Source organism: Xenopus laevis, chromosome 9_10S (genome assembly GCF_017654675.1).
Source record: "Xenopus laevis strain J_2021 chromosome 9_10S, Xenopus_laevis_v10.1, whole genome shotgun sequence".
NCBI classification, from domain to species: domain Eukaryota; kingdom Metazoa; phylum Chordata; class Amphibia; order Anura; family Pipidae; genus Xenopus; species Xenopus laevis.
In genome coordinates this window covers 80,210,729-80,225,516 of record NC_054388.1, presented here as the reverse complement: position 1 = coordinate 80,225,516, position 14,788 = coordinate 80,210,729, and the positions used below count along the sequence as shown (strand labels likewise).

The 14,788-nt window shown below is 36.9% G+C and overlaps 1 protein-coding gene across 2 annotated transcripts in view; it reads left to right on the top strand.

Moving 5' to 3' along the window:
• The window catches only part of ndufs1.S (NADH:ubiquinone oxidoreductase core subunit S1 S homeolog), a 20,592-nt gene extending 5,804 nt beyond the window's left edge, over positions 1–14,788 (top strand). Inside the window, exons 4-19 of one of the 2 annotated variants that reach the window (XM_041579114.1) lie at positions 371–478; positions 1,583–1,659; positions 3,172–3,253; positions 4,197–4,327; positions 5,473–5,658; positions 5,990–6,124; positions 6,397–6,511; positions 7,039–7,184; positions 8,348–8,476; positions 9,069–9,198; positions 9,495–9,637; positions 12,173–12,327; positions 12,724–12,899; positions 13,017–13,151; positions 13,238–13,310; positions 14,641–14,788. In XM_041579114.1, the coding sequence (XP_041435048.1) occupies positions 371–478; positions 1,583–1,659; positions 3,172–3,253; positions 4,197–4,327; positions 5,473–5,658; positions 5,990–6,124; positions 6,397–6,511; positions 7,039–7,184; positions 8,348–8,476; positions 9,069–9,198; positions 9,495–9,637; positions 12,173–12,327; positions 12,724–12,899; positions 13,017–13,151; positions 13,238–13,310; positions 14,641–14,732 (2,013 nt within the window). In that variant the 3' untranslated portion in view covers positions 14,733–14,788. Of the gene's footprint in view, positions 1–370; positions 479–1,582; positions 1,660–3,171; positions 3,254–4,196; positions 4,328–5,472; positions 5,659–5,989; positions 6,125–6,396; positions 6,512–7,038; positions 7,185–8,347; positions 8,477–9,068; positions 9,199–9,476; positions 9,638–12,172; positions 12,328–12,723; positions 12,900–13,016; positions 13,152–13,237; positions 13,311–14,640 lie in introns of both variants that reach the window. The other variant, XM_018239014.2, reaches the window with a different exon arrangement.

Genomic DNA, 14,788 nt, shown 5'->3' with positions numbered 1-14,788 from the left:
AGTTTGCTGGAGAAGCACTATTAACTGAAGCGTTTTGAAAAAAAAACATGTTTTTCCATGACAGAATCTCTTTTCAGTTACCATTCAGTATATAACAGTTACACCGATTCTCATCTTCCATGAAAATTGGGCATGTATGGGCCAACTTTAATGTTATATGATTAACCAGCCTGTAGAACAAATAGACAGGTGCTGTGCAAATTGGTTGTTGACGGAAATGGTCAACTTGTTTGTGCTGATGACTTGAAAACTAGATATAAAAGGATGTCCATTTTCCATCTGCTTGCTGTGTCTTTTTTCTATAACTTATATGCAGCTTGACTATGACTACTGACCACATTCCACGAATAAAAATTCTTTGCTCTCTAAGGCCTGTGAAAAGGTTGGCGTGCAAATTCCTCGCTTTTGTTACCATGATCGTTTATCAGTTGCTGGAAATTGTCGCATGTGTCTTGTGGAAATAGAGAAAGCTCCCAAGGTAAGCTTGTTTTGCTGTTTGTGCAGCTCAAGTCTCCCTTACCCATTTCAAGACTTAATTTAAAGGGGATTTGTCACCTTAAAAAATAATTCCAAATCCTATTTTATGATGTTGGTCAAGCAAAATATTTAAATCTTTTTTTTGTTTTTAATCTTGGAAATCACAATTACATCTAGCAGGCAGGTAAGATTTTGTGGACACTGTTATTAAGGCAAGCTTTGCATCATGCCCAAAACTTGTTTATGTGCCTGATACCCATGCCTATGTATTGGCTATATAATTAGATGGTGAGGCAGAGGGGGGATGTGGGGAATGCAGTGAAATCTAGGAAGTGCAGATTGCAAAATGAAAATAATTGCCTGTCCCATGCCTAAGGCATAGAGGAGAGACTTGTTTATAAGTAGTATGGATGCTTTAATAACAAAGAATTTGGGTTTCATTTTCACGTTGAAAAGGACGTTTATTATACAGCTTTTTATGTGTGGACAGGTCCCCTTTAATCTTGATGATAGGCTATAGTTATATTAAATATTCTAATATTGTGTACAGGTATGGGATCTGTTATCCGAAAACCCATTAACCAGAAAGCTCTAAATAATGGAAAGGCCTTCTCCCATAGACTCCTATTTTATCCAAATTAAAAAAAAATTCTCTGTAATAATAAAATAGTAAGATAAATAATTAGTCCTTATTGAAAGCAAAACCAGCCTGGTGGGGTTATTTAATGTTTACAGGATTTTCTAGGTATGAAGATCCAAATTACATAAAGATCCATTATCTGGAAAAACCCAGGTCCTGAGCATTCTGGATAACAGGTCCCATAACTGTATAACCTTTTCTTCTAAATAGCTATGATCCTAATCATTTTTGGTAGCCTATTTTCTGCATTATTTTGTCAATTCACAAACTGCATAAACATTTACCATATGAAAAATAAACTTTTACCTTGTAACATTTTCTATATAAAAATATTGGGGTGTATTGCTTTATACTAAGATGATATTTGTTGCTAACAAATATTTCAACACCAATGTTTCTTTCTTATGTAGATAAGCTGCTTCTAATTTCTGATGTATTTATTGTTGATTTCTCATATGGTTGCAGCCTGTTGCTGCCTGTGCTATGCCAGTGATGAAGGGCTGGAATATACTGACAAACTCTGAAAAAACCAGGAAAGCTAGGTAAGGTACTTCTCTGAATATATAAAGCGGTGATTTTATACTTTGTTTTATTATGGAATATGGTGCCTTATAAATATGGTGGTACAGGTATGGGACTGTTATCCAGAATGCTCGGGACCCATTGTTTGATAAAAAAATATATATATTTTTATTGCTTGCATAATAAAACAGTTTACAGCATCATATATAATATGGAAGGTAAAAGAAGAGAGAAGTGGGTTAAATCACATTATTTGAATACAGCAAGTCATATAATGGAACAGAAATAGAGATTCAGCTCTACTCCCCAGTATGATAGATGAGAGGAGAGTCCCTCCAAATCTGTAATCTATCGAGGGTTGCCATATTTTAAGAAATAAGGGGTATTTGTTTGCAGGCGGGCCAGTGTTTGGTATCCTAAAATTTGGATCATAATACCTTAAGTCTGCTTAGAGGAGAACAAAAGCCCCCATGGACTGTTCTCCATTGCCCCCCCCCCCCGCCTCTCTATTTCCTCCTACATCGTTTATTACTTGAAAAAGTGTCCCTGAATATAATGTTGACCTACTGATGCAAGCAGCGGAGGAAAGTTCTCAGGTGCCATCTTTCGTATCTTCTGAAATTTTTTCTTGTGAGGATTTACTGACACTGAACTTTTTGGCACATGTGAATTTGGATCCAGTCCAATATTAGTGGCAACTGTGCATGCACTAGAAAGTTCAGTAAATCACTGAAGGGACAGAAGAGGATCTGAAGATACAAAAGATGGCAGTTATAAGCTCCGCTGCTCTACTCTGCATGGATAGGTCTGCGTTATGAAAGTAATAGACTATGCTGGGAGGAAGCAGATACGGGGAACTGGCGGCTTTTGTCTTTGAGGAGGTTTAATTCTCTTTTAAAATCATTCACTAGTTATTAAAATAGAGAAAATGCGGTATTTGATCATTGTGTGTTTTTTTTTTTTCATTTACACAACAAATTATAATTCTGTAATAAAACACAGTGCCCTCCATAATGGTTTAAAAAAGACACACGTACATCAAGTTCAACCTTTTAGGTCTATATATAACCTGCCTAACTGCTTGTTGAAGGAAGACAAAAAAAAAATTTTGAAGCCTCTCTAATTTGCCTCAGAGGGGGAAAAAATTCCTTCCTGACTCCAAGATGGCAATCGGACCATTCCCTGGATCAACTAAATTGAGGGTGACTGTATAAAGGTTTTGTGATTTCTACATGGTGAAATTGAAATGTATGCAAAACTTTAAAGTCTGGAATGTGCCCTTTAATCACGTCTAAATTGTTTGATTTAAAATTTTACACACTGAGGAGCAGAGGGGTAAATCAAAAAACATGTCTCATTGTCCCAAACATTATGGAGGTCATTGTATTTGTCAAGTCTTGTTCATCTGAACTGGTAAAATAACAAGAACCCTGCTAAGATGCAGGTCTTTTTGATTAAAAAAGGTGTGCTTGCGCTGTATTTAGCAATACTGTATTTCTTGTGGGTCTCATGCAATTTTGTTATTTTAATAGGGAAGGTGTAATGGAATTCTTGCTTGCAAACCATCCCCTGGACTGCCCTATTTGTGATCAAGGAGGAGAGTGTGATTTACAGGTGGACCACATAAATTATTAAAGCTTTTGTCAGTTTATAGCTGTACACCTTCATAAATATGTAGTGTTTAATGTGAGAACAATGCCTGTGAATATGTAGCACTATCTGTTCAGGTTGTCTGCATAGCTTTCCTGCCTACACTGAAAATGTCAAAATTTGAAGCCCAGTATGCACAGCATTATAAACTTATGGCATATAGACACCTTAAAATGATTAAACTGCTCATAAATTTTACTAAGCCTTGCTACTTAAATGCATATTTAAGGATTAAATAAGCTTCTCCAGCTTAAACCGTTTCTTGCTCCCCTTGCCTGTGGTGTAGACAGTGCTTATGCTGTTCACTGGCCCATGTGTGTTTCTATGGAGAGGCTTTTCTCTTGAGCGATAATGTATGGATCATATAAAAGGGCCCTGACACATTCCTAACTCCGTTAAACCTGCTTACCATTGCCTCAGTAAGAATCATTGCTTACTTACAGATGCTTGGTTGCAAGTCAGGTACTTGGAACGAAAATCTTCAGCAGCAAAACTATTATTCCTCTGGCAGCAACAATGAGCTCATTCAGTTGGGCACATACCTGATTTCACAGATTGAAATGTTACCATACTAGTCTGTCTCTGTCCACCCCCTTAGACTCACAGTGTGATCTGGCCATTTGGCTATGGTCAGATGACAGTCTTTCAGCAGGAAAGTTGTCTCAACAGTAAACAATATTGAGAAAATCAACCCTTGCACTGCATTTTGTTAGTAGTCTCTAACGTTTCAGTTTTCTTTGTGATCTTTAGAAACCTTTTAGATCTACTAATACATTGTGCTTTTGGTGGGGTAGGTTTGTATTTTATTTATGTAATTTTTTTTTTCCAAAATTGAGGGTCTAAAGTAATGTAGTTTTTTAAACTCTGCAATAAAATTGTGTTTACAGTTTAACTTTTACTATTCTAGGATCAGTCTATGATGTTCGGCAGTGACAGGAGCCGTTTTTTAGATGGAAAGCGTGCTGTGGAGGATAAAAACATTGGGCCTCTAGTCAAGACCATTATGACTCGTTGTATCCAGTGTACACGCTGCATAAGGTATTGGGGTTGTTATGAACAGGAATAGTAAATGCTGGTGTAATGATTCATTTTTTATTTGGGATCTGATCAGATTTACAGTTACAAAAGAAAGGCGTCGGAAAGTACTACATTACGGAAGATAACATTTTTGTCCCTGGGCAAACATTTTGTATTAAAGGACAAGGAATGTCTATTAATTATTATGACTTATTGGACAGACCTAGTTCAGTTCTGCAGCACGCTAGAGCACTCCATTTGCCATTCTTTAGCTGTGAAAATGCCACATTTTTTTTTAGACTAAATCAAGAAAAAATTCAACAGTCCATCACTTCTGCACTAAGGGGCACATTTACTTAGGTCTGCATTTTTGCTTTGGAAGGCTTCGCCATACTTCACGCAACTATGTCAGACGTTATTTCGCTATGATGCAAAAATTTCTCCTGGCAAATGAATGCTGGCACATTTCCTTTTTTATTAATACTTTTTTTGAATTTTGGATATGTCATTGACTGAGTAATGTTGAGGTTGTAGCTTCATACTTAAGAATTCGCCAGGTAGAACCAGGCAAAGTAGACTTTGGTGAAAAGGCTAATGTATTGGAAAGTGTACACTTTGATAAATTTGCGTATTTACGATCATTCACTTGGCGAACAGTGTGAAAAAATTCTCTAGCACTGAGCTTTTTCACTATCAAATTGTCTTCTTCGACTTTAAGTAAATCGGCGAATTTGCTGAGAATTGTGACTTTTGATCATTTTCTCACAAAAAAAAAACAAAAACAAAAAAAAAAACACAGTTTACCAGTCTTCGTAAATGTGCCCCTAAGACTGCAAGTCTGTGCAGTCTTTATAAGGAAGCAGCAAATCCGCATTGTATTCAGGAGCAAGCTGTGACACAGATGCTGCAGAGAACCTTTGGCTCATGTAACAGGCCATCTTCTTTACCTAACACAAAATAAAACGGCACCTGCAGCAGAGCGGTGTTATATAGACCTAGCAGAGAATACCACATGGGAGTACAAGGTATTTTTGAAAAACAAAAACCTAGAGATCGGGTACAGCAAGGGGGACAGACATACTAGATCTGGGAAAAGGGATTTCTTTGTCCTTTAATTTCATCCATAACATTCTTTACTTTTAACATGTGATCTATGAACTTAATAGGTTTGCCAGTGAGATTGCAGGAGTTGATGATCTGGGAACTACTGGCAGAGGCAATGATATGCAAGTTGGCACTTATGTAGAAAAGATGTTCATGTCTGAACTCTCTGGAAACATCATTGACCTGTGTCCCGTGGGAGCTTTAACATCCAAACCTTATGCATTTACAGCTCGGCCTTGGGAAACAAGGTACACCTATGGATTTATGTATTCATTGGATGGACAGGTTGCTGTCAGCTGCGTGATAAACCAATAGCCATTACTTTTACAAATATATTTATTACCACTAAAATATTTACTTACTGTATATTGGAAAGTTACTTAGAATTACATTTTTAAAGTTATTGGGGGATGATCCTCTTTAGTCTTTAACAGCATTACAATTAATATTTTTTGTAGAGCATTTATATTTGTTTTTATAGGGAATATCTTGAAAGCATAAAGGCTGCAGTTGTAGGATGCAATTTTATTCTATATGAAATTTTATTCAGTTTTTTTCCCCTTTACCCATGTCATTCAGAAAGACAGAAAGCATTGATGTTCTGGATGCACTGGGCAGCAACATTGTGATCAGCACAAGAGGTGGAGAAGTGATGAGAATCTTGCCAAAAATGCATGAGAATATTAACGAGGAATGGATTTCTGATAAAACTAGGTGACACAAATTCAAATATTGATTTACCTGGAACATTTTGGTCAGATTTTAATCTGTTAACCTTAGTTTACTCCCTTTTTTAAATTTTTAAACATTGAAGTACTTGAGGAATCCTAGCAGTTAGTAAAGGATTGAATATATATTTTTGCTACCCTAGTTGTAAAAAACAACTGAAAAAGAGCAGTATGACGAGTCTTTGTTAACTACAGAGCCATGTTATAGAGCCAGCCATTTAAAGAAGATCTTTTTGTATACATTTTTGAATTTCACAGATTTGCTTATGATGGTTTGAAACGCCAGAGACTGACTCAACCAATGATCAGGGATGAAAAAGGTCATCTTGTTCATACAAGCTGGGAAGATGTTCTCACTCGGGTGGCTGGAGTGGTAATGCATTCTATAGATCTAATCTTCAGAATTAAGTTATAGTGGTGTGACACATATCCCTTCTGTATACTAAGGGTGGTGGCAGATGAGGAGATTAGTCTCCCAGCGACTAATCTCCCCAAACTGCCTTCCCGCTGGCAAGAATACAAATTGCTGGCAGGATCGCTTTGGATAAGCAACTTCGGAAATCCGAAGCGATCCCACCTGCGATTCATATTCTTGCCGAATCAGTTTGGGGAGATTAGTCGTCCGCAGTAGAGGAGATTTGTCGCTGGGTGAATAATCTCCACATCTGCCACCACCCTTAAATACAAGGACTTGTTTTGTTCAAGCTACTTTTCCTTATGCAAAATTGCCATCTATAGTGTTAAAGGCAACCCACTGAGAGTGCTGCATTTTTTATTTATGTATAATAACAGCAGAAAGATCTGTAATATTGTAGTGTACTGTAAATGTAACAACATTTTGTTTCTTCAGTATCTCCTATTTAAATATTACAGGTCTAGTTTACTTTTCTTCTTTTGTAGCTGCAAGGAGTGCAGAGTAAAGATGTAGCTGCTATTGCAGGAGGTCTTGTGGATGCCGAAGCTCTAGTAGCTCTTAAAGATTTGCTGAACAGGCTGAATTCTGACACCTTGTGCACAGAGGAAGTCTTCCCCACATCTGGTGCTGGGTAGGTACATATGAATATGAAGGGACATTGCTAGTAGTTCCAAGTTCTGTCACCCAAGATTAAAATAATAGAAACTAGAGCATGTTCTGCATATTGGACACACCACACCAAGTTTACAGAAAGACCAGGCAGTGTGGAGATAAATTGTAAGATTTGGTTTGGGAAGTAGGCAGATCCCATAACCTTTTGTTTCTCCTAAATCCAGAGCTCTTAAACTCTGATGCTAGAATCCTCCAGCTCTCTCCTAAGAGGTAAACTGTTCATCCCCCCAGTAAATCCCTATGATCCTCATGACTGCCTGTTTAGCAAAAGATAGCATACAAAATACTTCTGCTAAGATTCAAAGCCCTTCACTCCCATTCTCACTATACATTCCTGGCTGTCTCCACTACTCCTCTCAGAGCCAATGTCTTTTAAACCATGCACGCTCACTGCCAACTCTCATCTAAAACCTTTCTGCCTTGCGGCTCCTTACCTCTGGAATTTGATCCCTGAATACCTTCATAGGAAACACCTGCTCAATATTTTCTAGAACAAAGTCAGATCCTACCTTTTGGAACACTAGAACATATATTGTCCAGTCCTGGCACCTAAGAGCCAGTGCCCAAACATTTGTACACTTTCCCTTTAGATTGTGTCAGTATGTTATCCACCCGCTTAGATTGTAACGTCTATGGGGCAGGGACCTTATTTCTACTGTGGCTTTTAGAGCATGGTACCTAATCTCTGTATATTTATATATATTTATTATTATGCTTGTTATTTATTATTTTGCTTGTACTTTTCTACTTTGTACAGTGCTGCATATTCATGTAGCGCTTTATAGTTATACATACAGTTCTCCCTTTCAGTGTCCTGTACCTCTGTCACCCAACTGCTTCCACACTTGTCTATACTGTACTTACCCTTTGGCTGACAGTCCATCTGTGCAAAATGCCTTAGTCTTCTGCATTGCTCCCCTCTATACTTTTATTTGCTCAACTTCCCCGACACTCCCCTTTACCAATGCCCTTTCTCTTTATGCTCTCACCACACCCCACACACTTGCACCTTTTAAGTTAATGTTAATTATGTTATAGAATGTCCCATTTAAAAATTGTTTTGTAATTCCCTCCCCTCATTTATTTTATATATTTTTTTTAACTGACTGCTTTATAAAACAGAACTGATCTCCGTTCAAACTATCTGCTAAATTCAAGAATAGCTGGCATTGAAGAAGCTGATGTCCTGCTGCTGGTTGGCACTAACCCTCGCTATGAAGCTCCCCTCTTTAATGCTAGAATTCGCAAAAGGTAATTTCACAAAGGTTGTCCATGCCTGCTGAATACATTTTTCACTAATGACAGGTCCCCTTTAAGTTTTGTACTAGTTTCAATATATAAAGAATACTGTATGTGTAAAGCCAAGATGTTTTGCATATATATATATATATATATATATATATATATATATATATATATATATATATATGCAAAACATCTTGGCTTTACACATACAGTATTCTTTATTTATTAAAACTAGTACAAACCTTAAAGGGGACCTGTCATTTTAAGAAATAGGGTTATATTTAGCAATGAGTGAAGTTGGAGATCTCCAAAGTCCACTAGAGTGAAATTCTGCTGCTCTCCATTCTATGGGATTTTTACTACAGTATTTATCAATGGGTGAAAATTCACCCTCTGATAAATATGCCTTTCAAAATCCCATAAAATGAATGGAGAGTGATGGAATTTCACTCCAGTGGACTGTGGAGATTTCGCTCTGATAAATATACCCCATAGTATCTAAGTTCATATCTAATGTATTTGTCAGGCAAAATAAACTTGATAGGTCCACTTTAAACCATTTTCAGATAACATTCTCATAAATGCTGTTTTCTTCCAGCTGGCTTCACAATGACCTGCAGGTGGCTTTGGTAGGAAGTCCTGTTGAACTGACTTACACCTATGATCATTTGGGAGAGTCACCTCAGATACTGAAGGAAATAGCATCAGGAAAACATCCTTTTAGCAAGGTCTGCATCTTTTACCATGTGATTTTTCTTAATGAGAAGTAATTTTGATAGTTTTAGGAGCCAAAGTTCCTACATATGTAATATGTATACATTATGTATCATATTATGTAAATTCTGTCACATATGTTATCTAATAAAGTTTTAATTATTATTGTGCCTGTTATCATCAGGAAGGGTAACTAATCTAGGAAGAGTGCTCTTGCTGTGCCGGAGTATGTCTTGACTAACAATGTGATGGGGTAAATGGAGAATAGGTTGTTTCTGATTTTTTTTTCCGGATATTCTTCCAAGCTAAGAAACCCATTGTGGTGGTTGGCAGCAGTGCCGTACAACGTAAAGATGGTGCAGCAATCCATGCAGCTGTTTCTGCTATTGCACAAAATGCAAGGAGTAGTAGTGGTGTCAGTGAGGATTGGAAAGTCCTGAATATTCTTCAGAGGTGAGGACTCGCTTAAAGGAAAGTTATAACACCATTAAAAGTGTTTTATAGTCATTAAAATATATGTAAAATAAATGTAATGTTGCCCTGCACTGCTAAAACGGATCTGTTTGCTTCAGGAAAAACTATTTTGAGTATATAAACAAGCAAAACACCATTATTTCCCACAAAGTATACAGTGGTGTGAAAAACTATTTGCCCCCTTCCTGATTTCTTATTCTTTTGCATGTTTGTCACACTTAAATGTTTCTGCTCATCAAAAACCGTTAAAGGAGAAGGAAAGGTTAAAACTAAGTAAGCCTTATCAGAAAGGTCTATCTAAATATAATAGTAAACCCCCAAAGTAATGTTGCTCTGAGTCCCCTGTCAAAAGAAACACTGCATTTCTTTCCTTCTATTGTGTACACATGGGCTTCTGTATCAGACTTCCTGCCTTCAGCTTAAACCCCATTGCCCTGGGCAAGAGCATGCTCAGTTTGCTCCTCTTCCCCCCCCTCCCTTCTCTACTGTAATCTGAGTACAGAGCAGGGAGAAACTCATGCAGGAAGTGATGTCACACCACTTTAATACTGCAGCTCCTATCCTAAACAAACAGAGAGTTTCTAGAGCTTTTTACTCAGGTATGGTAAAACATTCTACAGAATAAATATAGCATTCTAGCTTGCACTATTGCTGCTAATCTATTGGCAATAAAATGCCTCCATAGCTTTCCTTCTCCTTTAACTATTAGTCAAAGATAACATAATTGAACACAAAATGCAGTTTTTAAATGAAGGTTTACGTTATTAAGGGAGAAAAAAAACTCCAAATCTACATGGGCCTGTGTGAAAAAGTGATTGCCCCCCTTGTTAAAAAATAACTTAACTGTGGTTTATCACACCTGAGTTCAATTTCAATGGTTATAAAGCCATTTCTAAAGCTTTGGGACTCCAGCGAACCACAGTGAGAGCCATTATCCACAAATGGCAAAAACATGGAACAGTGGTGAACCTTCCCAGGAGTGGCCAGCCGACCAAAATTACCCCAAGAGCGCAGAGACAACTCATCCGAGAGGCCACAAAAGACCCCAGGACAACATCTAAAGAACTGCAGGCCTCACTTGCCTCAATTAAGGTCAGTGTTCACGACTCCACCATAAGAAAGAGACTGGGCAAAAACGGCCTGCATGGCAGATTTCCAAGGTGCAAACCACTTTTAAGCAAAAAGATGTTTTTTTTGCTAAAAAACATCTCAATGATTGCCAAGACTTTTGGGAAAATACCTTGTGGACCGACGAGACAAAAGTTGAACTTTTTGGAAGGTGCCCGTCCCGTTACATCTGGCGTAAAAGTAACACAGCATTTTAGAAAAAGAACATCATACCAACAGTAAAATATGGTGGTGGTAGTGTGATGGTCTGGGGTTGTTTTGCTGCTTCAGGACCTGGAAGACTTGCTGTGATAGATGGAACCATGAATTCTACTGTCTACCAAAAAATCCTGAAGGAGAATGTCCGGCCATCTGTTCGTCAACTCAAGCTGAAGTGATCTTGGGTGCTGCAGCAGGACAATGACCCAAGATGTTGTGGCATGACCTTAAAAAGGCGGTTCATGCTAGAAAACCCTCAAATAAAGCTGAATTACAACAATTCTGCAAAGATGAGTGGGCCAAAATTCCTCCAGAGCGCTGTAAAAGACTCGTTGCAAGTTATCGCAAACGCTTGATTGCAGTTATTGCTGCTAAGGGTGGCCCAACCAGTTATTAGGTTCAGGGGGCAATTACTTTTTCACACAGGTTTGGGTTTCTTTTCTCCCTAAATAATAAAAACCCTCATTTAAAAACTGCATTTTGTGTTAACTTGTGTTATCTTTGACTAATAGTTAAATGTGTTTGATGATCAGAAACATTTTGTGTGACAAACATGCAAAAGAATAAGAAATCAGGAAGGGGGCAAATAGTTTTTCACACCACTGTATCTACTTTCTTTTCTCCTTTGAACGGCTACACACCAGCTTATTTATTTTTAGTTTAATAATGTTTCTGAAGCAAATACAGCAGTGAGGCCAACACTACATTCTATTTTAATTGCTTCAAAACACTTTAATTATTTGGTGTTAGGGTTTGTTTAAAACTGGCTTTGTGCATAATATGAACTTTCTGCTTTAGTTCATTACCTATAAGAACTGAAAGGGTCTGTTCAAACAGTATAGTCATATCCAGGTTTCTCTCTCTCTCTCCATATTACTGCCTTCCAGCTGTAAAGTACAACTCCCTGCATGTTTTGATAACCGTGGAGGTTGAACGATATTTATAACTAGGGGAAACGAAGATATGTGAGAACCGTCTTGTTGTCTTTTGGACCAGTAATTTGGTTATAAACTGTTGCATTGCAGAAAGGCACCTCCATTTGGTAGTTGTATTGTAACAGAAGAGTTGGTCAATTAGCTCTTTTTATGTAGAGAATATAGGAATATAATCCTTTTAGATGGTTACATATTACTAGCTAAACTAAATGTTCCTATCTTTTTACACAAACCTTGATTTTTCTGTCTACAGATTTGCAAGTCAGGTTGCTGCCCTTGATATTGGTTACAAACCTGGAGTGGATGCCATAAGGAAAAATCCTCCAAAGGTTCTCTTTTTACTTGGTGCAGATGCTGGCTGCATAACACGCCAAGATTTGCCTAAAGACTGTTTTATCATCTATCAAGGTAAAGTACATCATACCAGCAAGAATATATAGATAAAGCTAATAGACCTATCCGCACAGTCCCAAGCCAATTAATTATTTTGTGTTTTTCATTGTAGTTCATTAAATCCCTTTACAAGAGACTTGTTTTTACTTTGACATGAAAAGTTAAAAAAAAATAAATAAACTGTAGATTCCATGTTTATGAGAATTCAAAAAAACTTCATAGGGAGCGAATACTTTTTATAGGCACTGTAATTGGTGTTAAGCAATAACTTCAAGTAAAACAAGTCTGCATGTGTAATTTAATATGTGATATAATCTGTGTCTGTGTACGAGAACTTGAATTAATTATGTCAGTAATAAATATTAAACATTTAATTTGTAATATTTGTCAAATTTTTCTTTTAAATTTAAGGACATCATGGAGATACAGGTGCACCCATGGCAGACATTATTCTCCCAGGTGCAGCTTACACAGAGAAGTTTGCAACATATGTCAATACAGAAGGCAGAGCTCAGAGGACGTTTGTAGCTGTGACACCACCAGGAATGGCAAGAGAGGACTGGAAAATCATCCGAGCTATCTCTGAGGTACCTATGTTTACTATATATAAACTATGCATATATAGTGCCAATCCAGTTTACAGCACTCTATGCACCTATATCAAAATCCAGGTGTAATTTACCAAAACAAACAATTTTGTGTAGTTGGCAGGTGTCACGTTACCATATGAGGATCATGATGGTGTAAGGAAAAGGTTGCAAGAAGTATCTCCAAACCTGGTGCGGTATGATGATGTGGAAGAAGCTAATTATTTCAAGCAAGCAACAGAGCTTGCAAAGGTATTATTCATAACATGTTCTCTCCTTTCCAGAAAATATATATGTAGCAGATTCATATTGATTTTTCTTTCCAATTACTATTGTAGCTTGTTAACCAGCAGATTCTGGCAGATCCTTTGGTTCCCCCTCAACTAGCAATTAAGGATTTCTACATGACAGGTTAGTAAATCGCTGTATTTGTAAAACACTTCATTATACATTTCATACCTCTTGGAGTCTTTCCTTGGCAGTACGGTACTTAGCTCATTCACCCTTACAACAACTTTTTAAAGGCTCCAAGTCTTGCAGTGATGTAAACAGTAGAGTTCCTTTAGTATCCGAGACCCCATTGCTATTATTTAATAGAAGGCTACACAACTTTATAAAAGTTCTAAAAAGATTTAAAAAGTGTTAAATTTCAAAATCTATCCAGGGAAAGCCATGGGGATAAGATTAATTTTATTTTAAGTACAAATGTTTTTTTTTGAATCTAACTTAGTGATACTGTACATTCATACCTTGCCAAAATGTATATCATTTAACGTCAAATTGAGAATTAGAATTTTTTTTTTTGGTCAAAACTCTCAAATTCGACTAGGAAATTATCCAAACTCGATTCGAGATTTATTTATTGATTTTTTAAATGTCATTTGATATTCAGTTTTCAGGTCATTTAAATTTATTCGAGTTTTTACAATTTGATTTTATTAATAAATTTCTGTGTTTAATTTCGAATTTAATTGAATTTAGGGAGTTTTAAAAAATTCACATGAATTTGACCCTTGATAAATGTGCCTCCCCCGGTCAGTCTCTAGTGGAGACATAGCGAACAAGTTACCGATTCAGCATTTGCACTCTATTTGCATCACTAACTGCCACAAACAGGGCAAAACCTTACACATTCACTGCATAGAACTTAGTACCTACGGACAACATGTTCTGACTACCTATTCCAGCAGCTGGAACTCAAAAATACCCATTCTTATTCAAAGCTTGGCCCAGTAAATATGGAGATCCATGTTAAGGGGCAGATTTATTGAGGGTCAAATTGAAGTTTCGAATTCTAATTTTTTTCTTTTTTTATGGTCAAAACTGTCAGATTCGACTAGGGAATTATGCAATCTCAATTCTAGTTTTTTTTTTTTTTCTTTTTAAACCAACTTCAATTTTTGAGATTTAAGACTATTTGCCACCTAAAACCTGCCGAATTCCTGTATAAGTAAATAGGAGAGATCCAGTGACCAATTTGGAGATGTTCCTGACTTTCAAGTATTTTTCGGAAAAAACTCAAATTGAGTATGGTCGAATTCAAATCGAATTTGATTCAAGGTCGTTTAAATTTGTCTGAGTTTTACATATTTGATTTTTTAAATAAATTACCGCCAATTGAATTGAGTAAAATCAAATGCATGTTTAAAAAACATATAAATGCGCCTCCAAGTGTAACAAATTTGGCATTAAAATATATACCAAATGTTAATTATGTTTTAATGTGGAATCTTCTCTGCAGATCCTATAACCAGAGCATCACAAACAATGGCCAAGTGTGTGAAAGCTGTGACGGAAGGAGCACAAGCAGTTGAAGAACCATCTATTTGCTAGAATTGTAGAGTCAAATGGAATGCCGTTGTGCTCTGCTTTATACGTCCACCCTTAAA